This window comes from Eucalyptus grandis, chromosome 8 (genome assembly GCF_016545825.1).
Source record: "Eucalyptus grandis isolate ANBG69807.140 chromosome 8, ASM1654582v1, whole genome shotgun sequence".
Classification (NCBI taxonomy): domain Eukaryota; kingdom Viridiplantae; phylum Streptophyta; class Magnoliopsida; order Myrtales; family Myrtaceae; genus Eucalyptus; species Eucalyptus grandis.
The window spans coordinates 41,318,573-41,344,003 of NC_052619.1; the positions used below are offsets into that span (position 1 = coordinate 41,318,573).

Sequence of the window (25,431 nt, forward strand, 5' to 3'; positions counted from 1 at the left end):
TTTTTGTTTTTTGTTCCTGGAAACAAAAAAGGAACAGAAATGCGTTTGTTTGCGTTTTTGTTCCAAAATTATTTTTTTGTTCCCAAAAACACATCTGAAATAGAAACAAGAAACAAAAAAAAGTTGTTTCTTGTTTCTGGAACACATTTTAAGAACAAAAAAGGAACAAAAACATCTCCTCTTGTGTTTCTTTTCTATTTCTTGCTCAACCGTTCGAACACCGCCTCTCTCCTCGCATCTTCTCCACCGTCATCTTCTCCGGCGCCTCCCACTCTACGACGCCGACAGCCGCCTTTCTCTCAAGACCATTCGGCTTCTCCACTATCATCCTCTCTGGCGCCGACAGCCGCCTCTGTCTCGAGACCATCAGGCTTCTCCACCGTTGTCCTCTCCGGCACCGACAGCCGCTGCTCCTTCACCAGGTGAACCTGCTCACTGCTCCTCCTTCACCGATTGACGAGGGCTTTGGCGAGAGCCACCCCACAGATCTGGGCGATGGCTGCTTGGAGCTCGAGCGTGAGGGCTCGCTCGAGCCAGCGCTTGCCCAGATCTAGGGCACCGTTGCTCGCCAAATCTGCGGCAGCGGCTCGTCTGCTTGCTCGAGATCTAGACCAGCACGCTCGCCCAGATGAGCAGCTCGCTCGAGCATTTGCTTGCAGTGAGCCCTGCTCTGCTCGCGGTACGGATCTCCAGTCTCTTGTATCCAATCTCCATTTCTCCTTCTCTCCCCACTTGCTCTAATAGAGTGTCGCCGCCTTCACCGGTTCTCTCGCCGCCACCGCCGCCGTTCCACTCTCCTGCTCGGCCATCAAAGCGATTCGCCGCGCTCCGCCCATCACTCCAAGTACTATCTCCTCGATCCGTTTGATTCTTCAAGGGGCAAGTGCTCAACCGATTCTATAGCTTCGGACATCGCTGCCCAAGTAACATCAAATTAGGGTTTCACGCACTTCTGCGCGGAGAAATTCGACGGTACTTTTAAGCATGTCCGCTGCCGCGGGAGGTTCCACGGTCATGGAGGGGGAGGACGATTACGTCAAGTACGTCCTCGTCGCCAAGCGCAGGGCAATGGAAGCCCAGAAGATCTTCCAGCGCAAGGACAACGCTTCTTCGCTCGAGGAAGACCACTAGAAGGCGAAGCTGGCGGAAGTCAAGCCTAGCCTCCTGGTGAAGGCGACGCAGCTGAAACGGGATCAGCCCGAGATTCCCCCACCGAGCAGATGGTGCAACATGAGAAGGAGATGCTTGAGAACTTATCCAATCGCAAGACCTTGATGTCGATCCGCGAGTTGGCGAAGGGAATCATTTACACCGAGCCGCTGCTGAGTGGGTGGAAGCTGCTATTGCCGATTCGGAGGATGTTGGGGAAGCAGTGCGATATGATTTGGAAGCAGTGGCATATTATTGTTGATGGAGAGGATATCCTGCCGCCAATAAAGAATTTTAAGGATATGAGGTTCCTAGACCCTATTTTGAAGAAGTTGAAAGTGAAGGGGATTGTGCAGCCGATGCCGATTCAGGTGCAGGCTCTTCTAGTGGTCTTGGTGGGCAGAGATATGATAGGGATTGCATTCACAAGGTCGGGGAAGACTTTGGTTTTCGTGTTGCTGATGATCATGATTGCTCTTCAGGAGGAGATGATGATGCCCATTGCTCACGGTGAAGGACCGTTCGGATTGGTTGCCTACCCTTCAAGAGAGCTCGCGAGACAGACATATGAAGTTGTGGAGCAGTTTTTGGTTCCGTTGAGAGAGGCCGGATATCCAGAGTTGAGGGCTCTGCTATGTATTGGAGGAGTGGATATGCGATCGCAGGTGGAGGTTGTGAGGAAGGGAGTGCACATTGTTGTTGCTACTCCTGGTCTATTGAAGGATATGCTGGCAAAGAAAAAGATGAACCTTGTAATTGCAGGTAAAATCCTTTAATTCATCCTTTTATACCTTTTGAACTTGTACACTGCTTTCCACAACATCTGGCTATCTCTGAATAATTCCATCTGTAACTGTTGGCGTATGATCATGCATTGGCAAGTTGATTGGTTTGCTATTGGTAGGAAGTTATTAGTGGACAGCAGACGTGAAACTGCCAAATACTAAATGTTATCCCTACTCTGAAGCAACTAAATCGAATCTTCAATAAATCTGCATTGAAAAAACTCAATAGTGCTTAAGTCGAGCATATTTGCGTTCTTAGTGCTCTATGTTTTTGCTTGAGTTCTATGTGCACCATTTGGATTCCAACGGTCAATGCTAGCTCAAAGGTTAAATAGCGTGGCATGGGACATTGATTGAGATTGCTTTTTGAGTTCTTATCTTTGCCTCTTTGTCCTGAGGATATGGGATTTCACCGAACCAAGATTCTTCATCTTGCACTCTTTCCTAAATTAGCCTCAATCTTGATTTTCTGTTAATGCACTGCTGTCTAATATTCAGAATTGTTATTTGTGGGGACAATTATACTGATCTGTTGCTTTCTGCAGGTACCTTACTTTAGATGAGGTTGACAGATTGGTGGACTTGGGATTTGAAGATGATATAAGGGAGGTGTTCGACCACTTCAAAGCTCAACGTCAAACGCTCCTCTTTTCTGCCACTATGCCTACTAAAATTCAGAATTTTGCAAGAAGTGCTATGGTGAAGCCTGTCACGGTCAATGTGGGAAGAGCAGGTGCTGCAAATCTTGATGTCATTCAAGAGGTCGAGTATGTCAAGCAGGAGGCAAAAATTGTTTACCTTCTTGAGTGCCTTCAGAAAACTCCACCCCCTGTCCTTATATTATGTGAGAACAAGGCCGATGTGGATGACATTCATGAGTGTCTACTTTTGAAAGGAGTTGAAGCAGTGGTTATTCATGGTGGCAAAGACATTACTAAGAGAGAGAATATGCTATTTCATCGTTTAAGGCAGGCATGAAAGATGTCTTGGTTGCCACAGATGTTGCTTCAAAGGGGTTGGACTTTCCTGACATTCAACATGTGATCAACTATGACATGCCTGCAGAAATTGAGAACTATCTTTGCCTCTTTGTCCTGAGGTTGCAGATGATACATTGCATGATGCACCTAGAATAAACATGCTTAGGACAAGGATTGCAAATAAAATGGCGAGGGATCATAATATGCCTGAGATTTCATGACTTTGTGTTTCCGACTTTTGTAATTTTGTTTTCAAGTACTCACTTATCAAATTCAATGTGATGAAGTTGAACAATGAACTATATTACTTCATTATTGTGATGTTATGTATGAAAGGGTCTATGTAGAGATCTATAAGATATTCTTCTTTTAGCTAGCTCTTATTGTACAAATTTTACTTACGAAATTTTGTTTCAAGTATGCACATGACCATGTTCAGAATGTTTGTCTTCACCCACCATGAACAAAATTAAATTGATGAGCATTTCATTAGAGTGATAATGCAATACCAAGTTTACACTTTATTGAAAAAAAAGGCACGTGAGAAAAATTTGGTACAAAGTTTATTTATAAAATTTTCTTCAAAGTATGCACTTATAATCATGTTCAGAATGTTAGACTTTACTCACCATGAATAAAATTAAATTGATGAGCATTTTATGATAATGAGAATTCAAAACCAAGTTTACACTTTATTAAATAAATAAAAAGCAATTGGGAAATTTTTGGTACAAACTTAAAAAAAAAATTTCCAAGTAAGCAAATATGATCATGTTTAGAATGTTTGTTTTCACTTAATATGAACAAAATTAAATTGATGAGCATTTCATGAGAATGATAATTTAATACCAAGTTTACACTTTATTAAAAAAAACACTTGAAAAAAAATTGGAACAAAAATTTTGTGCAGTTACCAAACGTGTTTCTGTTCTTTTTCTATTCTAGGAACAGAAATTTTGTGCAGTTACCAAATGTGTTTCGGTTCTTTTTCTATTCCGTAAACAGAAATTTTATACAGTTACCAAACACGTTTTTTTGTTAAAAAATCATTCCCTATAACAGAAACATTTTTTTCTATTTCTGTTTCTTGGAACAATTTTTAAACAGAAACGTTACCAAACGCACCTAACATTTCCGAAAAGTCTTGCATTTATAGACTACAAGACAAAAGGAATAAAAGGTGGAGAGGATCATACCAAAAAAAAAAAAAAAAAAGGAAAGGTGGAGAGGAAATTGGGGGATTGTGTTGGACTCTTCATGATAAAAATGCAAGAATCTCTCTCTCTCTACCCTCACGTTTCTTCCCCCCTTAGTCGAACCTCCTTCCTTCTCCTCTCTCTTCCATTTTGCTTTCATTTCGCTTTCATTTCGCTTTCATTTCCTTTATCTTCAGCTTCATCTTCATCATTCTCTTCTTCTTCGTATTCTTCTTCCCTTGTTCTCCATCACCACCATCGCAAACCACCACTCACCGTCGCGTCCGTGTCGCTCGTTCAAGCCACCACCGCCATCCTCACCACCTCACCGAACACTACGGTCCACCAATATCTCCATCTCCACACCGATACACCACTACCCAAGCCAAGCCGAGCTTGGTTGTGGGTTTTGAGGAGTCACCGCCACCGCGCCATCTTCATCGTCCCACATCCCCACCATCCGCCGTTGTTGTTGCTCCACCAGTTCACCACCACCAAGCCAAACATCTCCCCCTCTTTGTGCCCATGAGCCTCGAGAGGCTTCGTTGCCACCATTTGAGTTCTCGTTCAAGCCAGGAACGCCATGTCCTCGACGCCGTTGCCCCCACCGTTGCCGTGAGCTTGTCATTGCTGGAAAACCCCTGAGTTAACTCCTAATCCTTAATGAGAAAGTTAATTGCGTTTAGGGGTAGTTTAGTTTAGGGCTAATGGTAGTTAGTGGCCTTTAACGATAGTTTAGCCCTAACTAAGATTAAGGATGGATTAAATGAAGGCTACTAGAGATTAATCTTAATTAAGGATTGTTAGTTTAATTAATCATGTTTAAATTAATTAAGCAAGTTTAATCGTGATTAGTGGAAATTAATGATGGTTTAGCCGTTAATTAGAATTTTATGTCAATTTATTAGATGAAATTATGCATAATTATGACTGTCTAAGTTTGTAATGACATGTTGTTGATTGCCTAAATCATGGGTTTAAATCCTATTTTCAAAGAAGGTTTATTTGAAAAGAAAATGGCAAACTTCGAAATGTTGTGTTTGGCGCTGTGTTTTATGTGTTAAATGGGGCAATGGGATTTTAAAATGAAAGCATGTAATATTTGGTAGGTTGATTTTAAGTATGTGACCACATGCGATTATTTTACCGGAATTTTTAAATGTAGAGATTTTTCAAGGTTTGCTATTTAAACACGAACTCTTTTACACTACTGACAGTAGATAAGAATTGGTTTGAGTGTTTGCATGCTTGTGTGGTCACTTAATTGAACTTGTCACCCAACGGGAGTTTGAGGACAATGCCCGATGTTTATTGAATGCTCAGCGAGGGTCAAGATGCTGAGTCGCAGTTGATGCCGGATCGATGCTTCTTATGGAATACCGTCTAGGCAAGTGTTCTAGATGATGTTGTGCCTCATAGGGCGGGACGATGCCCGATCATGCCAGAAGACTACCTACTTGTGTGTTGGCCGTGGTTCGAGGGGTCGTTATAATTGGAACACGTGTGAATGGTCGTGATGTATTATGCCTGATTATGGGGTAAAATTGTGAGGCACGATATGGGATAGGCCAAAACAAGTTTTACCTTATAATTGGGACTCGTGTGGATATTTGATATATGAAAGTTATGTGTTCTGATTGTTGATTATATTTATTGAATTAGTGTTGGTATATATGATGTATTAATATGTAGGGGTGTGCCAAGGCGAGGTAAGTTTGTATGCCATTGCATGTTTAGGCTGCCTCCAAGATGAATTTGCGTCCTACTCAGACTTAGGCTGTTAACTTGTTGGGATTTATATCTTACCTTGTTGTTATAAATATTTTTCTGGCCCATAGTATGGAGAACCGTCCCGTGTGGTTTGGGGTCTTGATGGACCAAGATGCGGGTGTGCTAGGCATCACTTTTGGTCAGCTTCTTTGTTAGTGAAGTTTAAGTTAACCTTGACCCTACAGGTTTTTGAGATGGTTGGTAGAAATGACCATAGAAAGGCTTGTAATTATTAAATTTCCTAGGGTTAACAGTTTATAAATTAAAGTGTTGTTTTAGAATGGTTGATGTGCTTACTATCCCTATTATTTAATGCTTTGACTAGGTGGTTTATAAATTTCTTCCGCATGCGTTTAATCGCAAGATAAAAAGAATGGGTTAACAATACGTCTTGGGACATCACAATTTTAATTGATCGTAGAGGAATGTTCGCACACTCAAGGTTCGGGGCGTGACATTGATACCCTGGTAAACACATACTGAGGTGAAAAACTCAACAAGATGCAAGTTAAAATCTAGCAGATGTAGAGGTAGATACTTGTCCATTCGCATTGGTCAACTCTAGTTGGAAGCAATGCTTTGGACTGTGCCATTTGATTAGTCTAGAGAAATTGGCTTTCCCAAAAGGGCTCCTTAATTTACATAGCTCAGTTTTGCCACCCTAACTTGTGCCTCTCTTTGCCTTTCAAATCATATCATGAAGAGAAACAGAAGGCTTGAAACCTTACTCCACCATGGCATTAAGTGAATCAGCCGCCCCTTCCCACTTGCAATACTTGCAAAGAACCTCAACAGTTCAACTGTAGCTGCCAAAGTTAGGAACCATTCCTTTCTTGCCTTTTTCTGGAAACTAACTCAGGGCCCTATACGAGCTACCCTCCTTGCAGTATCCACTGATCGTTGTGCTGTATATCACGTCATTGGCCTCTATGCATCCATCATGGATCGACTTAAACATCTTCTATACTTCCTTCATATGACCTTTCAGGCACAACCCGTGTACTAAAACACCGTATGTGTGCACATCAGGAGTGAATCCAGCCTTCTGCAAAGATAAATAGATGTCGGATCCTTTCTCCATGTCGTCCGATCGTACGTAGGCACCTACTAGAATAGTATGGGTCACTTTCGAAAGAGAGATGCCTCTCTCCTCCATCTCCTTCAGCAAATCTGTCACCGCAGGCAAATTCTTGGCTCTAGCATATCCGGCATTCAAAGTGTGTCGTATGTAACCAACATGGGGAGTGAACACTTGAGTTCAGCTGATCAAATAAGCTGAAAGCTTTATCCAACTTTCCCCAATCACAAAATCAATGTATGAGTGTGTTAAATGTAATGCCGCTCCTTTTCATGAAGTCCACCAACCTCTCAGACTTCCCAAACTATGGAGTCACAACACAGACCCCTAATGAGAATATTGAATGTAACAACACTATACATGATCCCTTGCTCGCGCATTTCATTGAAACAGTTCAAGGGCCCCGTTTACATCACCTCTCTTGCAAAGCACGTTGATCATGAGATTGCAAGTATGAACACTCGGAACAACCCCACTCAGCTTCATCTTTCGGTACAACTCGAGACCATCTCCCGTCTTGTCTTTTCTCAAATACCCATCAAGCAACACTCTGTAGGTTTTGCGTTTGGCACCTAAACCCAAGTCGCTCATCTCCTAGAACAATTCTCCGCTCTTTTGACATCGCCATGTTTTCAACAGTCATCAGTCAAGACCACGTATATGTAAGCCACTGGAGACAAGTTCATCCCCTTCAACCGAAAAAAAATCTCGAAAGCCCGGTCCAAGGAACCAGCTTCGCAACAGCCGTTTGCCATGATTCCGAGACTCCACTCGTTGACGATTCTTACTTTGGGGAACAGACGCCACACCTTATCAAACGAGCCCGACCGAATGAGAGAACTCAGCAGATTGTTAAAGGTGCTCCAATCGGGGACGAGTCTATTTTTCGCCATTTGGTTCAAAACTCATGGACTCACTCCGTCAATGGAGACTGCAAAAGGATGAGAAGGATTATTTGCGAAGAACAGCATTGACGGGGTTTGAATTGAACTAAGTTCTCGTTGGGTTGTGAGATGTGATCAATTAGAAGGTGTCGAGTGATGGGAATTTCACCATTTTTGGAGCGACAGTGAGAGCTTGGCAGGTTTCTTCTCTCTGTCTTTCCCTTTAACCTATCATGTTGGCAAGTTCAATTGTCAATTGTCGTTCAATTTTAAGTAATATGGAATGCAAGATTCCATAACTTGCCTCTGAATAAGACTTTGGCCCTCTTTCATTAGTCCTGAGACAACATGATCTATGAAAAGTTACCTTGCAATATCAAAACTAACTTACCACCCCACGTTAAGAATGATACGATCAGATTGAGGAAATTACTAGCACAGGACACAATCTCATCTCGTTTTTCCGATGCAGACACCATATGGGCAATCAAAACTGTCTATAGTAATATCTTGCTTTCAACTCACATCTCATGCTTGGACAACCAGCTTCAAAAGCAATTAAAGAATAGCAAACTTTTGCGCCTTCAAATGCAGATAATTTGCTACTAGTTGCAGAAGAAGTTTGGCCAGCTCCTTCTCTGAATCAATAACCGCACCAATTTGAATATCATTCTGGACTACAAAAAGAGAACTTTTCTCTCAACCAATCAATTTGCACGTTTGATGTGGTGTTTACAAACCAAAGAATGTTGAATCACTGAAAGAAGCAAGAAAAATTTCCCAGGAAATAAGGGCTAAATGACCCTGAGGGAATCAATTGTGAGCTGACTCAAGTGGGTCATGCTGCTTAGTCACTTTGCAACGAAAAGATCAATTCGACGATGGGAAACTCACATACGGATCAGCGAAAGCATCATCATTGCCTGGACGTGAGAACACAATCTGCATCCAAAGTTCATTGAAAATTACACTTTGAAAAGGAAAAAAAATTACGTTTGTAATCTGCACTAGTGTATTATTTTTATTTTCAACTTGACCAGAGCGAAAGCAGACTTCTCCCATCAAGAGGAAAGAAAGTACTACTACTTAAAATAATGAGGCATTACCTGATAATTTCCAAGGGTGTGCAACTTAAAACCAGCTGCGCAATAGTCGAAGTAGTATTCCCATGTCCTTATGAACTCTTCATTGAATCCCAGAGCCAATATTTTCCTGCAAAAGGAGAAAACTGTCATGAATGACTACTAAACTGGGAGAAATTGTACCAAAGTGTTGCAGCATCGTTTCACTAGTCACCTCTTTTTTTCCATGAAGTTCTTCCTCCAACACTGAAGCGTTTGGTAGTAATGGATGCCTATGTTGTCCAGATGCTCCACGCTGTAGTGGAAGGTCTCTTGGTGAATAAATTAAGTGAAGAAGAAGAAAGAAACTTATGGGCTTAATAATTGTACCAAAGTCGGGACGCGGACGCCATAGCTGATGTTATCCTGCTTAACGAAGGCAGGCAGCCACCAGGGAAGATATATTCTTTTATGAAGTCAGAACTTCGCCGGTATTCGTCATACCGCTCATCGGGTATGGATATGAACTAGTGGAATTTAACACACCAGTGAAAAAAAAAATAAGCATTATGAAACGATAGTTAGAGCCATAAAACTGGTGTATGTCACATGCCTGTAGAACAAGAAGTCCGTCTTTGGCTAGCACTGATTCGCAACAGCTGAAGAACTCCTCCATGTATTCATGGCCAACTGCTTCTATCATCTCACTGTGAATTCATTCCATCAAGAGTGAGTCATTTAAGCATTTTTTTGGGTCATTTTAATCATATTATGAAAAGACAAACTCACCAGGAAATGATCCTGTCATATTTGTAGGTACTTGGCAATTGGCGATAATCGCAAAGAAGAAATTTGATGTGGTCCTGCGTCAAAAGGAAATACATTATCTCTCGGACCAAATAAAGTAATTTTTTCAAGTACCAAATGCAGGCAGATTGGATACCTGAAGGCCTGCTTCTTTCACTCTTGATTCAGCATACTTCAGTTGCTCTTTCGACAAAGTAATGCCCGTGTATTTGCATCCAGTTTGCCTGACAACTTCAATGGCAAAGCTTCCCCAACCGCAGCCAATTTCAAGAACTTCATGCGTCTTTTCAATTCTTGCCTACATTTTGATAAGGCAAAAGTATTAGTCACAAAACAGTCAAAGGGTAACCGTCAAGCAGCCCAACTAATAGCAAATCAAACTTACTTTTTTAATCAAAAGACAGATCTTTCTCATCTGGGCCACCTTTAGGTCTTCACCTTCCATCTATCAAATATTTCAACAGGACAAGTACGCATCATTGTTTTGAGCGACTAGACTGCATTCAGATATGGATTTTTTATTCACTCTGGCTTCTAAAGCACGTATTCAGCAGCAGGAATATAAAAACACAGTGTGGTTACTGACCTTGAATACTGCGCATGAGTATGTCATAGTCTCATCCAAGAACAGCGAAAAAAGTTCATTACTCTGCCAACATGACGAAATGGAAATCCTAACATTACATCATATCATATGCACAAGGACAATCCTGCTTTTGATATAAATCATGTCGAGAAATTGACAATGTATTCTGGTTTGTTCTGTTTTCTTGACAAAATGCTAGGAAAAAAGAATAGGAATAAGGTATCTACCAGATCATAATGCCGGGAGATATTCCTGCGAGCTTGTGTTAAAGTGTTTTGCCTTGATACATGCTTGAAGAAGTACTTAGCCGAAGCAATACCAGCTGTTAATAACATTGGTGTCCACCAACCCCTAATCAAAAAAGGGCATCCACCGGTTTAGTATCTTTAATACGATTGTACAAGGTCGAAAATATTTTGTTCCAATTAGTAATGTATTATGTACCTTTTCTTACTTAATTTCGAGACGGTAGTATCAGAATCTCTGTTGGCTATGAGAATCTGCAATTGTCCATATTCTTGGCAAGTGATTAAGTATTTGAAAAGCTCAAAAGGATACAGCATTGATGAATGAAGTCCATTTGATGAAGAAAATACCTGAAAAAGATTTAAAAGACCTCTATCTTTATCTACAAAAGAAAAATCACCATTTATGTAAGCATCTGCCAGGCCTAGATCAGCCTGAGTCATCACCTGAAAAACCAAAAAATTCTCTATTAAGACACAAAAGGGTCTCAGCCGGGAAAAGCAAAAACTGCACTTCATCCGCAGGAGGGTCCTGAATTGTCTGATTCAGTGTGGGCAGAAATTGCGCATACAGATAGAACGATACCTTCCAGTAAAACTGTGGACTGTGGATCCTCAAATTAACTGTTAGAGGACATCTTTTTGTGGTTCCCTCGAAGGTAAACATCGTGCCTCCTTCCTCTAATAAACTGCCACTCAAGAAAGCACAATTATCACTATGTAATTTTCAATATGTTCCCCTAAACCGTGAGTCAACAAGAACATTTTACATTTTCGAGTATCACTATTATTGACAAGTAAACTCACAAATTCTGATTCTGAGTGACTAACTAATATGCAGAAGTGGACCACAACAGAGTAGCAATGGATATGATGTTAAAGACGAGAAGATGTTGACTCAGATGCTAATTCAGAGCAATGACGGTTAACAGTTCTGAAGATCCACATAAGACAAGGAGATATGTACACTACCAGCCAATAGTTATCATGATAAGTAGTAGTATACTCACATTAACGATCCTGTGGAAATATAACGTCCAAGAAATCTAGTAACAAAAAGGCGTGCCCCCATTTCCATGAGTGAAGGAACCATATGTTGAGGATTCTCAAGAACAGAATGACTTTGTCCAATCACTCCATGTGCAGCAGCCATGCCAGCCTGTAAATAAGTCCCTTGACTTAAGATTCGCATATACAGCTTGCCCACACAGAGAGAGAGAGAGAGTCTATACCTTCAATCCATCCTCGTGGAAGCCATATCCTGAAAGAAGAATAAAAACTTAAGTTGGTAATGAAATAAAAACTACGTTCCCTTGGCGACCTGAGTCCAAGAATTAAAAAATTCTTTCTACCAAAAGATTCAAATCACTACAATTTTATGAGCAAAGACCACACAAATTGACTCTTCAATTAGGCATAACTTAGGACCCTCATTCAAAATTTAACCTCAAGAAATATGGCAAGAACCTTGTAGAAGTATTCTTTATCACATGCCCAGAAATAAATGATACTCTCAGTGTTTTTACAAAAACAATCACTGGCGCTAAAATAGGAATTTCAAAGGCTCACCCTGGTATGCTCCGCAGAACCAAATTCCTCTTTTTCCTTGGATCTGATCTAGCTCTTGTGAAGCTTTCGATGCAGCAACAGATGGAATTGGATGGCCAGTGCACCACTTAAGCAAAGTGTTTTGTGGTTCTCGTGAAGGATTGAGAGTCACGAGAAATGGCAAATCCTTCTGATCAAGGTTCTGCAAATTTTCACGGGCCCCATTAAAATCATTCATGCTGAAACTGGTGCCAGCAGAAAGGGAGTTCTAGAGGCAGTCAAACCACAGAAATTGTCAACGTGTTGCAGAATGCACCTCACGAAGATGCTACGTTGCTTAAATTTTTAGTGGGCATTAACAACTTATAAGCATATCGACCAAGTACTATTTAGTGTAGTTTATGCACTCCATGACAACTGCAAGTTTCACTTCTTTTATTTTAAGGTGATATGTAGCACGAGTTTGTAGTGCAACAGATCCCGAAGGGAACAGCAGAATCAGAAATAAAATCAGCAAAGCACAGTTGCCATACCTGAAGCACATCGAGCCAGTATGTCAAGCACACTTTATTTTCAGTACTCCCCAGAAAATTCCATGCACTCCACGCTGCTGGGTTTTTGGGCATGAAAGTTTTGTCACGATGAAGATAAATGTCGCTGCCAATAGAAAAATGTACCGATGGTTTTGCACTCTGTAGTAGATATAAAAAGCAAAAAGAAGCTTGCCACTCTCGAAATTTCTGCAGAAATTTTCCCAAGCAGAAGGCTTAAAGCAGATGCAATTGACAACGACATCACTGTGGACACCATTGTTCCACTCTACATCAACTAACTGCCCTTGTAGACAATTGGATATTTGCAGATACTGGCCATGAAAACATTACATGAAAACGTGCAAGCGACAAATTAACCAATTATACCTGTAGGCATATTGGAATGCACCAAGTACTCTCATCTCATCGTAAGTTGCTTGGTCTCCCAACAATCTCAAAGCATCCGGTGCATGGACTGCTACAATACACTTATCATATAATTCTTCAGAACCATCTCCAGTTAGGACAACGCATCCTGTTCAATCTCCTGTTATCAATAAATTGCAGACTAATGGGACCAAAACTATAAATTGTCATGATGATTCTCAGATATACCTACGATGACAACATAGCTATTACGCCCATATCATTTGCTCTAACTCCATGTTATGTGACCAAAACAGTGCAAAAAAGGAGAAGACTACCAACATACATACCCTGATCACTAGTTGAGATGGATCGCACTTCGCAACTTGTTCTTATTTCACACCCTCTACACTCAAGCTCATCTCTGACCTGAAATTCACAAATATTTACAGTTCAACTCATCAATTTTTTTGTAGGGCTTCCAGAGGAAAAATTACGACCAAGAACGTCCAGTTTTCCATCTTGAACCACTGCATGTCCGAATTATCATCACCTTATTGACATAAGAATGCGAGCGTCTTCGGACAGTAAGCCACTGAGGGCGGCCAAGAACCTGCAAAGAAAACATGTAAAAATGGACAAAGAGGATGATGACAACAGACTGATAGAGATCGAAGAAAAGATTAGTTGATTGACTTATTCATATAAAATGCTACCGAGATTTGGTTGGTAGGATATCTGAAATTTTGAAACACAATTTTTGTCATTTACAATTTATCACTTACTCTTCTAGAGCCACATGACCTACCTGAAGCAGATGATGATTGCGGCAAAAGGACAGAACCGAGAAGGCTGAAAAGCTCATGACTCCTTTTGAAGAGCAAGACCAGATTGAACCACAAATTGGGATCTATAGAAAAATATGATTAACTGTTAATTCCCATAGATCTACATTCTACAAACAAGCGAAGGACGGATTTTGTCATATGAGTTAAAGATCAAGGATATGACAGAGTACAGTAATTCAACAATCTCACAATGTAAGCCCTTTGAAATAATTCAGAGTAACCCCGTGACTTGACAAACTGTCCCAAAGTTTCATTGCGGTCAATGTCAGGATTCCTCTCGAGCCCTTCTAGGTAACTACAAAGATAAACAGTCAAGAAACAGAGTGACTGCCGGTGATTGTCCGGTCGTACATACAAAAAGGATGCAATAACTTGAGGATTGGCTTATACATTTTAATGCAGTGGGCCCAGCTTGATTACCTTGCAAAGTCATGTAGGATATGCTACCGTAAGAATGAATATTGACCATTTTCTAGACAACTTTAGATATCTAATCATCTTATCCTGCTATAGAATGCATAGAATATCCAAAGTTCCCTTTCGAAAAATGATAGGTATCATTGTTCAAACAATTTGAAATCTCATGCAAACAGTGTAGCATTTTGCCAAAAACTTAGGCTTCAAAATCACTCTCTACATTGATGTCATCCGTGATCGATTTAGCAATAACACTTCTTTAATGATATTTCCTACTTATTGGCAAGATTGCAAAAATGATTACCAAGAAATCTTTGGCATAAATGATTATGATCAATATCATTGTTCTAAGCTACAAGCAAAAGACTTGATTTACCTGAGGACATCCTCCTTAAATTTGATGATTTCTCTGAGCATTTGCCAGAAGTAAGGATTCAACACATTTGACTTCTGGGCAAACAAACCCAAAAGACCATTTCTGCTTCCCCATTCACAACCTCGGCCTTCATCTAAGCTAACCGAGAATGACATGTCTGATATCTCCATATCCACTCGGAGACTCTCAAACAACTCCATCATATTAGGGTACGTAACCTGCAATAGACTCGGGATTCATGTCAGCATTAGAAGTTGCTCAAGATAAGCGATTCTTTATGAAGAAATTTACTTCTCTACTAAGCCAAAGAACCATGATCTCCAAGTGACAAAATAACAGATCAGTGGCTTCAACTCTTGTACTAATGACATAGCACATCAGTGGTATATTGAATCAATTTATACTCAGAGACAAGATTTGATGGTTAAAGCTGCTCATAGACATTTCAATGGCCAACAACTTTTTTTGTGATGTGCCATGTCTTGAGGGTAGAAAACCGATCAATAGCATATGCATCATTGATATTATACATGATAATAAACAAAATTTATCCATGCATATAATAGTTCCGATCACAGTAAAAAGAAAGAAATTTTCAACTCCCTAAGTTTCTATCTGCGCGACATGCTTAAATTGCCTTTTTTTTCTGAATGATTGAAATCAAACTTTCAGGGCCAATACATTTTCCGGCGCAGCCCCAAAATCATGGGCTAGAAAAGAACTAGGCGGGCCATTGTTATGCAGCCCAACTGGTGGATCTATTTATTCTTATTCTCAGCTGGAAATTGATTGAGCCGTTCTATCTTTATGTCTATATTCAGTTTAAGTATGGTCATGCACGTCTTAGTCATGCAACTCCTTTCTCTATAGTACAGCTATAAACATAAAAGAAATATCACTAAAGAATAAAGCAAATCTAACTAGATAAGAACCTGCTCTTTTTTGCAGGTTCTAAACCTTGCCGGATTGGCGAGCCCAGGGAAACACCAAGGCCCCGACCAAGGTCTACTCTAAAAGTGTGAGTAGTGAGAAATTATTACCAGGATCTGCTCCAAAAAAAAAAAAAAAAAAAAAAAATGGGTTTCATGTGATTATACGTGAATCGAGCCTAAGTTCACTAAAAGATCGCTCGTGGGTGATACTGGTTGAGCCTAGAGCTCTCGTACATTTCGCATGGGTGTTCCCATGATCTTTTCGAAAACCCGCCACAAATGTAAAAAAAAAAAAAGGCTGAGATAAGTAGAAGGAGATACAGATTAAAAATAAATAAAAAAAGTAGGAGACAATACGATGCAACTTGTTCCAAATCCAGGAAGAAGATGACAAACAGGCTTAGCTGTGAACTTTTATAGCCATTGTCCCATGTTGCAATGCCGTCCCCACTGCCCATTATTTGTTCTCTCATCGAAATTAGAAATAGCACCGGAGAGAAAAATATTATCATCAAGTTCGAAAGTTACGTTTTATGTCTTAGTTTTTTAATCATCGGATTACATTTGACGATTAATTTTCCAAAGTGGTTAGAAAGTCAGGTTTAGAGACAACACTACACACACAAATGAGCATCAAATGTTTGAATAATCATTTAAACCTTTTTATGCTAATAATGAAGTATCTGAAACTCTTGAATCACCTCATAGTTCCTAATCAAACATGCCAATCTCCCTTCAACAAATAATAGTCACGTAGGTGCACAAATTGGCTCTCCGAAATATATGGTTGTAACATAAACATACCTAAATAGGTAAATTTAATATAATTTGATATTTTAATAAGCGAGACCTCATGTAAATAGGTTGGCTAGTCTAATTAACAAATACTTGTGATACTTAAAACAACACGTACGTGCACATGTTACTTAAAACAAAAAGTTTCTATTTTTAAACATCATCATCATTTACAATTCTTTTCAAAATAAAATACTTGAATTAAAAAATCCGAGAACTACAATGAGACCCAATCATTTTCAGTGCCTGTATTTTTTTTTGGTTTTATGCCTGACATTGCGGGATTGGACCACCCCCAACTTTCCTGCGGAAGCCCTTTTCTTTCAATCCACTGGTCTTCATATAAAACCAAAAATAGTTCCATATCACAATCAATTCCACTTTTTTCTTGTACTCATCCTACAATTGATTGAACTTCTAAAACTAATAGCTTTTTTCTCCTTCAAGTAAAAGTAATATATTTTTTGAATTTTTAAAAACATTATAATCTCCACTTACCACTACAATAGCATTAAAATGAAAATAAATGGTATGGAGACTAAAAGTCAGCAGCTTACTTATCTCGAAAATTATTAATATCTATCTTATGGCACTCCGGTTTTTGGAAAAAACATTCCGATATATGGTAAACGGAGAGTATGCTTGCAGAATCAGTCCATCTTGTATTTAAGATGGGAGAAAAAAAGATGCAGAATGTATATGCCACCGGAAAAAAAAAAAGAAAAAAAAAGATTGAAATTAAACGTATGCACGTGTAGAAAGGCACTGCGACTTTCTAAATCTGCACATTGCGCGTTTAGAAGTTACCTTTTCTACTGTCTTCGCACCTCCCTTGAACCCCAACCTACAAAGTTACTTGTTGTATTTCTAGAGAAAAGACGATAAACAGGGGCGAATTGAGAAATGACGAGGAAGTCATTTTGTCTGTCACGAGATGTTTGGCTCCTGACATTTATTGCTCTGAGCAGAGATGACTAAAAGAAAATGGAGGAAAATGCAGTGGAGATAATGGTGGGCAAAATGTAAAAGAAGAAGAGAAGAACGGAAATGGAGAGCTGCAGACTTACACGATTGAAGACCATGAAGCCGAGGTCCAGGTCCACGCCGTCGAATGAGACGGTCTTGGCATGGCCGCCCAAGTAGTCCTCCTTCTCGTACACCACCACCTTCGCTCCTCCCCTCGCCGCCTCATAGGCCGCCACAAGCCCGCTCACGCCTCCCCCAATCACCCCCACTTTCATCTTCTTCCCAATCTTTTCTCAATAGATACCCTAATCTTGACTCCAAGGAAAAAAGAGGAAAAGAGACTGTTCAATGAATGCCAATGCAACCTCTCGTCTACGGTTAAGTTGAAAATTTTTCTGCAGTGATTAGGGGCACTAGTGAAAATGCACGGAAGTGGAACGTGAGGCAAAACATGAAAGTGAATGATTTTCGGAAAGGACACACATTGCATAGGGAGGGCGTGAAGAGGAAATCTTTTAAAGGAAATTGTCGATTTTCTTTCTTTCTGGGCATATGTGTTCAAGAACTTCCAGTCGAGAAGAAAAATGCTATGTACCCATAATTTTCTCGACAGTTTTCTAAGCACATTCCGAGAAAACTTTATCCCGAGAGAGAGAGAGAGAGAGAGAGAGAGAGAGAGAGAGAGAGAGGAGGAGGAGGAGGAAGAGGAGGAGAAGACGACGAAAACGTTACCTTAAAAGGGTGTTGCGAGAGGATAGACTAGAGAGAGAGAGAGAGAAGCCTAGAATCTCTCGGACTGGTACTTGCATTCCCTTAAATATCTCTAGCTACTGGTTCTATCACTCGCCAATGGAAGCTCTCATTCTCAACTCTCTCTCTCTCTCTCTCTCTCTCTCTCTCACGCACATTCGGTCAATTGCGAAGATAGGAGACGACCAACTTTAGAGAGAGAAAGAGAGCGTTTTTTAGTCTTACCTTACCCAATCCAGTGCCCTAGAACATAGAAATTATTAATGCATCCCAAATTTTTTGAAATATTTGATTTAATAGATCTCTCATATACATAGACATATGCCCTCATAATAATTTATTTTAATACGCAACTCTACATATGCAAAATGTGTCCACAATTCAATTTTGAAAAAAAAAAATAGAGCATATACTATCCATATAAATGTGACTTTTCATTTTTTCTAGCATATTTTGATAACTAATAACAGAATGAATAGTTATAAATAAAAATCTTTAAACATGTATTGATAAGCATTTAAGAAATTTTTTTTATGCAATACATGTTATAACGACTCTTTCGAAAGGCTTATGTATTGTATTCATAGTACTGATCTTCAATAATATCATCATGAAAATAACAATTTCAATTCAAAGCATAGAATTGCATAAGTACAAGAAGGATGGGAGCGATAAGAGTTAATAAAAAATCACGATAATTGTACAACATTTGTTTGGCTTTTGTTACCAAGTAGACTTCTAATTCCACAATTTGGAACTTGCTAGATGCTGTAATTTGAATCAGAGAAGATAGTTGACATTGATTTAAAGAGATTTAAGTGTCCTTTTATCAATGATAACTATGACAGAACTAGATGCCAAATTATTCAAAACAAAGAAATAGATGTGACTTGTATTGCAAAGATAAAGGCCGAAAGCAAATAGTTGCAATTCAAGTATAGTTCTAGAAAAAAAAAGTTACCCGTGAAATGGACGAGGAAAAGGACACCACGATTTGATTCGACTGTTGATACCTACTCCACAGGAAGAGTCCCTCGCCAAGAAATTCGCTGTATAGAGTTTACAATCGTTCAAATCGATTGAGTGGTTCTTAGCCTAGATTACACCCACAGCAAAAGCTATTCCGCAAAAAAGATCTCACCCACAAAACTCACGGGAAAAAACCCTAAAATCTCATCTTTTTGCTCTAGTCTGTAATCCATCTCTTATATACATCATATTTGTATGCAAAATAGGAAACCCTTTTTAGGGAATATAGTAAAACTAGGAAAAAACCTAAAACTGGAAATTTATTTGGAGGCTTCCATTGCTGGCACAAAATCAAGAAATGGCACAAAATCAATAAATGTTTTAATAACTTGTTTGAAATCTAGATTGTTATTTCTCTCCTTGCGCTACTGTTGTCAGACGTGAACCTGATAACATGACAGAAAAAGAAGAAGAAAATGTAAAGCAAAATGTTCTCCCATTTTTCAATATCAAGATCTCTCGCTACTGAGGGAAATTTTGAGGTATGATAATATACAGGACCACCTCTTTTTTATGACCTTTTTGTATTTATTTAGTACGAAGAATAATATATATGACGTTTTAATACTTATTAACAACGACAGGTCATTTTGACCCAAAAAAAAAAAAAAAACAACGAGACGTTGTAGTGTCTTACAATACGTTCAATCTGCCATTGAAGTGCCCCTCAATACTAGGATTAAAAGGAAAAAAAAAATCCCAAAAAGTAATGCATATCTCATGAGCATTTGTGAGCATTCATTTGCCCTTTCCATCTATGAGTCTTCTGCACTAATTAAAGAGATTGTTATTGTTGGAAATCTCAACCTTCACATAGTCATCTTGGGAAATTTCAACCTTTCCCATTTTTCATGCGATCCAAATCTTTTTAGATACCACAAATGCAGTTCCCATATGCCTAACATCTATTCTAGGCCCCCTCAATTAATTGTCAAAAATCAAAAGATTAATCCGCAAAGACACTCCAAATTTATCCAAAATTATTTTTTTAATCAGCTCCCTTAATTTTTATTCAAAAACAATTCTGCTCTGTCCCTAAAAGATGATGGATCGTTGTTTTCAATTGGCCAATCCAAATCCAGTTTTGCAGATTCGATACTGCATCATTCGATTTCAAAAGCATAGTCGCAATGGCCCACCAATCTTCTTCTCCCCTTTCAATATGAAGAATGGTCAGAAGGAGGATCGGCCAAGGATCGCCTTCCTCATTAGACGCCGTGGAACGATGATCGCACGTAATGAAGCCACGCCATCTGATCCCCTGCGACGCATTTGCGGCCGCACGTTTTTGGTCGGTCAGCGAGCATCGTGACGTGCTCCAATTGCGAGCAAGCGATTTTCCCGGAACGTCAATCAATTTGTTTGAAATTTATTTCACGTGGCACGCGAATTGGACTGAGGGTAAATTTATTTCACATGGAACGCAAACTGGACTGAGGGGACCTCAGTCCAAAAAGAGTAAAACGAAAAGGAAAGATCACAAAAATTATATTAAAAAAATTTTAAAAAAAATTATTGAAAATTATAAAAAAATGTCAACGTCAGCATAGGTCTTGTTAAGTAAGATGAGCTGATATTCACATCAGCGATTTTTTTTATTTATATTGATTGAATAAATTCAATTGATAAAATATAAAAATATTTATGATTAAATAAGTATAATTTAAAAGGTTTGAAACTTGAATTGATATAAATAAAATAAGTTTATAATTTTGGAAAACCGCCATCCGCCGCTTAGAAAAGGCAATGGAGATAGATGTTCATTGTCGCAACCTCTCTTTTTCTGTTCCGGTAAAAAAGGAAGAGGTTTAGGGGTATTTGCTTAAAGAAACAGACCAACGGCCCTAGATTAGGTGCGGGCTCTCCTAAGCCCATACCTCATGTGACTTTGGATTTTGTATTTTTATTTTAACAACCTATATATTCTAGGAGTCGCCACTAACCTATTGTGGTCGGCTAGAAACCAATCAAGACGCGGGAGTGTTATCTCGATTCCTACACAACTAGAGATTTTTTAGGAACGGGAATTTGTTTACACCAATGTTTCTATTAGCGCCCTTGCAGTACCACTAACTTGGAAGGCTGTTTATCTAAATGGCCACACAATCTTGGTTACCAATTATAATCCTTATGAAACCACTAAGCGTCCATGTAAATGTTTTTGTAGTTTTTTTTTTTTAAATGTCTAGACTAATCTTAACCTAATTTTTTTAAAAAGAAAAAAGAAATTTACACTCAAATTATTGAAAAGCGGTGTGGTAAGTAAACATCCAAAAAATTGAAATTACTTGAAAATAAATGTGGAAAAGGAAAATCTGATACAAGTTGAGCATATAATATTACATGGCCTTGTTATCACACCCTGGGATAAGACCCCCATGAGCAAAAATGGGAACTTATATGTGCATGAAATTACTCTAAATGCATGAAACTACTCTAAATAATTTTAATCTATGCAACATGGATTATTTACTAAAAAGGATTATAATGTACCAAAATAGCATTTAATTAGAAAAATGACCATATAAAATTAGGCAAATTTCATAGATGTCATTTCGCCATAATTTGATACCATCCATCATTTTTATAATTTTTAGTTTTTTTTTTTTACATTTTCATTTTTTTAAAATTTGTATTTAAAAATAATTCCCTAAACCGATACATGCTGATTTACACTAATATGGAACAATCTAGTACATGAATATCACAAGAACCAAGCTCGAATTGACCGTTTCAAGATTGAAGCTTAGTTTGGGCACTTCGTTGAACACTTGGTGTGCATTAAACTAGCCCAAACAACTTCCTCGAGCCATGTTCGTGGCCTTTAATCTTGACCCATAAGCAATCTCATATGGAGCTAAAATATCAAGGTTATACTACCACATGCAAAGAGCAAGATTAGATAGAAATCATAGACTAAAACACACAATAACTAAGTTGAAATCAGTCTCAAATATGCGGGTTTGAGCTGATTTTGCAAATCTGAGTTTGAACCCAAGTCAAGCAAACCGGTTGTGTGCTCCTATTTAAGCCTCGACACTCATCACATGCAAGATCTACGGAAAAGATCACTTGATCAAAATGAAAGTAGATAACGTGGACTTTCAAATGCAACAAACATCACAAAGAATGATCAATCGAACACATCAAAATGACCTCTCCAAGAAGCACACATGCAAAGTCCACATTGACCAGTCATGAATCAATCTGGATAAGCTTAGTTTTTGGCCAAAGTTTTAAACGATCTCATAGTTCACACGAGGATTTAAAGATCAAACCAAGCTAATCTCAACATCATTTGTACTCCCATACAACATTCATCAAGCTCATGAGACAAAAAAACGCATGCAAAGGGGAGTAGCAAGTCAAGCATGTAGGGCTATTGAAGAGGTTTTAAGCACTTTGAAAATTTCCAGTCTTAGAAATTAGTTTTCCAGTCTGGTTTTCCTCTTGATTTTTATGATCAAAACATGTTCAAACTTGAACAAAAATACATCTAGGATGCTTACCTTGCTTCCTAATTTCTTTTGCAAGTGACTCTTGGTCAAGGAAACCAAGAAATTGTCCTCCGGAAGCACGTGGAAGTTGGTTCCTTCAAACTGGAAAATGAGATCTGCAAAAAAAAAAAAAAAAAAAAAAAAAAAAAAAATGACAATGAAGGTTTTCGTTGACCTCTAAAATTAGAATACATAACCTCTTTTGTTGGTAAAATTAACACCGAACCAAACTATATGTATTCTAGTTTGAATTACAAGTCATGGATTTCCTCATTTGTCTCTCACTTTTCTCAAAAGCACTCGCTTTCCTGGCCTGCTAGGAGGGTATTGTTTCGGGGGCCTTTAGGAGGCCTTGCTGATCTCCATTTGGGACATGCAACCTATGGCTGGAAATATCTTTGAGTGAAGTTTCACTCTCTAGTTGAAGGTTTTGGCTAATTTTGGCTGCAAATTTGTGAAAATTTCACTTTTCTCTACCATGGTCGGTCTAGAATTTTTGGGTTTTGCTAATCTAAAGTTGCTTCCGAGAGTGTTTTTGGGGAATGATTGTCAGTTCTCTCTTCTTCATCTTGTCTCCTACCTTTCATGCCTCGAAAGAGCTTGCTTCAGTCATCTTATCCCCTGAATTAAATGATTTTTTGTCGGTTTTTTGTCCACCTAGCAAGCCTACCAACTAAGTTAGGTCACCAACTGTCTGACTTGGTCAAAATTTTCAACTTTTTGCAGCTGTTGAGTGTGCAAATTTTGTTGCGATTTCCATGTGCCTTTAGCAGCTTACCCCTAGCCAAATTTTGTCCACTTGTACTACTGATTATGGTCTTCCATCACGTGCAAAGATCAAGTTGATTGGGCAGCTAAGTAAAATATGGTGGAGCCACCAATATGCTTACTTAGCAGCTTCGAATTGAGACTTAATCGTGAGCTGGATTTTGGTACTTAATTTGAGTGCTTTAATCCATCAATTTGGCTGTGTTTTTTGATCAATTTGCAAGCTCATGTATAGTAGTTTAAGATATTGACCATTTTTCGCAATTGTCTCCACCCAATTTTGCAAGAGAGTCCCTCAAAGTTGGTCATTTTCTTGCCCAAAAATGCCCAATTCAATGCAATTTTGTCCTTTTTGTCCAATTCAATTAATTAAACCTGACCCAAGTTCAATTTTAACTCAATTGGGGGGAAAGATGATGATTTAAGGGTTCGGGCAAAATTTTGTAAAATTTGTAAATTGGTCCCTCAACTTTTGGAAATTTCATTTTGACCCCAACTTGTCATTTTAATTCCAATCTAACCTCCTAGGCTTGGCTAGTCACATTTAGATCATTGGCCCTAACTTCTTTTTCTTTTTCTTTCTTTCTTTCTTTCTTTCTTTATTTTTTTTTTCAGCAAAAACATCTTCTATTTTAAAAAAACTATAATAAACGCCTAGATAATCTATATGTAAGAATTGGACATGAAATATTTTTGTGGTAAAACAAGTTCCCATTTTTCAGAAATGATTTTTGGATAAAAATTTAGGTGTCAATACGCATCCCCTTCATCGTTAGACAATGATTACAAAAAGTATTCTAATGGTGTTTGTTGGGATGAGTCACATTAATGACTCTGGAGATGTCCTTGCGACATTATAGCGAAATCTCTTTTGTTATAGTTAGACAGTGATATATATCTTCGTTGAATGTTTGAGACTCTCCAGCATCATTCGATAATGATTGGAACAAAGATCTCGTGTTTTTAATGAGCACGACTCATTGTGCTTAAAGTTCCGAAGAGTTAGGTTAGTTTACTTTTAGGTTGAGAAATCCACATGTTTATCTTATTCTCAAGACATATTTCTTTGAGTTTTCATGGCACGTGCTCGTTGAAAAGTAAATTCTTAACACAATTTGATCAGACTTTTAATTGAATTTGAAATTAACAATTGAAAAGGACACGATGTTAATTCAAGATATATGAGACCTCATTTCACGCAACATCGATGTCATTTTAGACCTCGCCAAGATGAGGAACTAATAAGCTTAAAAGATCATATCCTTCTTTATTGTAATGGAAGGTGTACAAAGAAATGTCATATTTGCTAAAAAAATTAAATATTAAACAAAGCTTTTATTTCACGACTTTAAATTTTTAGAAAAGTCAACAATTATTTCATAAAATCATATTAGAAGAGGATTCAAGTTCAAATCTTTACAAACCTCTATTTACCTCCCAACGAAATATTTTCACTAAAGAAAATGTCAAACAATGCCTTTATTTAATAATTTAATCTTTTAGTATAGTTAGCAGCGATTCTAAAATGTAAGCCTTATTTATCGGTACTACACGAAAAGATCGGCAGTACTTATTGGCCATGGTTACTCGACGGAGATAGGTGGAATTGACGCGCAACATTGAGTTCAATCGCAGCCCATGAGTTTCGTGCTCACCGAAGCTGCCTACTTCACGTGAGGCATAACCGATGCGAAGAAAAGGAAAACTTCGAGTGCCACATGTCAACAATCCATACAGGCCGTAGATAATTTGGGCACCTCTAATTTTTTATTTTTTTTCAGGTCGGTGGGCACCCCTAATTTACGAGTAAAATCCATGCTTCCAATTTGAAGTCTGATACATTATTCGAGAATCAATGAAATATAAAGAAAGCTTTATGGGTAAAATGCTCTCCCGAACTCGTTTGAAACATTGACAAAATAATAAGAAGATTTCTTAAATCTAAAGGATAGAAGTTTTGATTAATATCACAAAACCTTAAACTAGTACATATGTGATAGATTCGCCCCAAATTAAATCCATATTTAATTTATCTATGATAAATTTACCTTTCATTGGTTTCTAT

The 25,431-nt window shown here is 38.6% G+C and overlaps 1 protein-coding gene and 1 pseudogene across 7 annotated transcripts; one reads left to right on the forward strand and one right to left on the reverse strand.

Annotated features, from left to right (window-relative positions):
- Nucleotides 1-798: 798 nt before the first annotated feature.
- On the forward strand, nt 799-3,148 carry LOC120286590 (annotated as a pseudogene).
- Nucleotides 3,149-8,400: 5,252 nt separating this feature from the next.
- On the reverse strand, nt 8,401-18,195 carry LOC104414444 (tuberculostearic acid methyltransferase UfaA1). 7 transcript variants are annotated; one of them, XM_039298876.1, is made up of 25 exons: nt 18,055-18,195; nt 17,424-17,627; nt 14,630-14,847; nt 14,026-14,131; nt 13,797-13,898; nt 13,542-13,601; nt 13,339-13,417; nt 13,010-13,157; nt 12,623-12,746; nt 12,111-12,291; nt 11,774-11,802; nt 11,552-11,700; nt 11,128-11,230; nt 10,893-10,988; nt 10,741-10,796; nt 10,524-10,647; nt 10,297-10,359; nt 10,096-10,155; nt 9,847-10,008; nt 9,693-9,766; nt 9,517-9,610; nt 9,294-9,430; nt 9,139-9,219; nt 8,949-9,054; nt 8,401-8,784 (listed from the first exon to the last, which is right to left on the reverse strand). In XM_039298876.1, exons 2-25 carry the CDS (start codon nt 17,595-17,597, stop codon nt 8,713-8,715), a joined length of 2,598 nt encoding a protein of 865 aa, XP_039154810.1. In that variant the 5' UTR covers nt 17,598-17,627; nt 18,055-18,195; the 3' UTR covers nt 8,401-8,712. The 7 variants fall into 7 exon arrangements, with proteins under 7 accessions (XP_039154810.1, XP_039154809.1, XP_039154808.1 ...); XM_039298875.1 differs by having other exon boundaries at nt 17,424-17,632; nt 18,055-18,191; XM_039298874.1 differs by having other exon boundaries at nt 17,424-17,717; nt 18,055-18,186.
- Between the last annotated feature and the right edge of the window lie 7,236 nt (nt 18,196-25,431).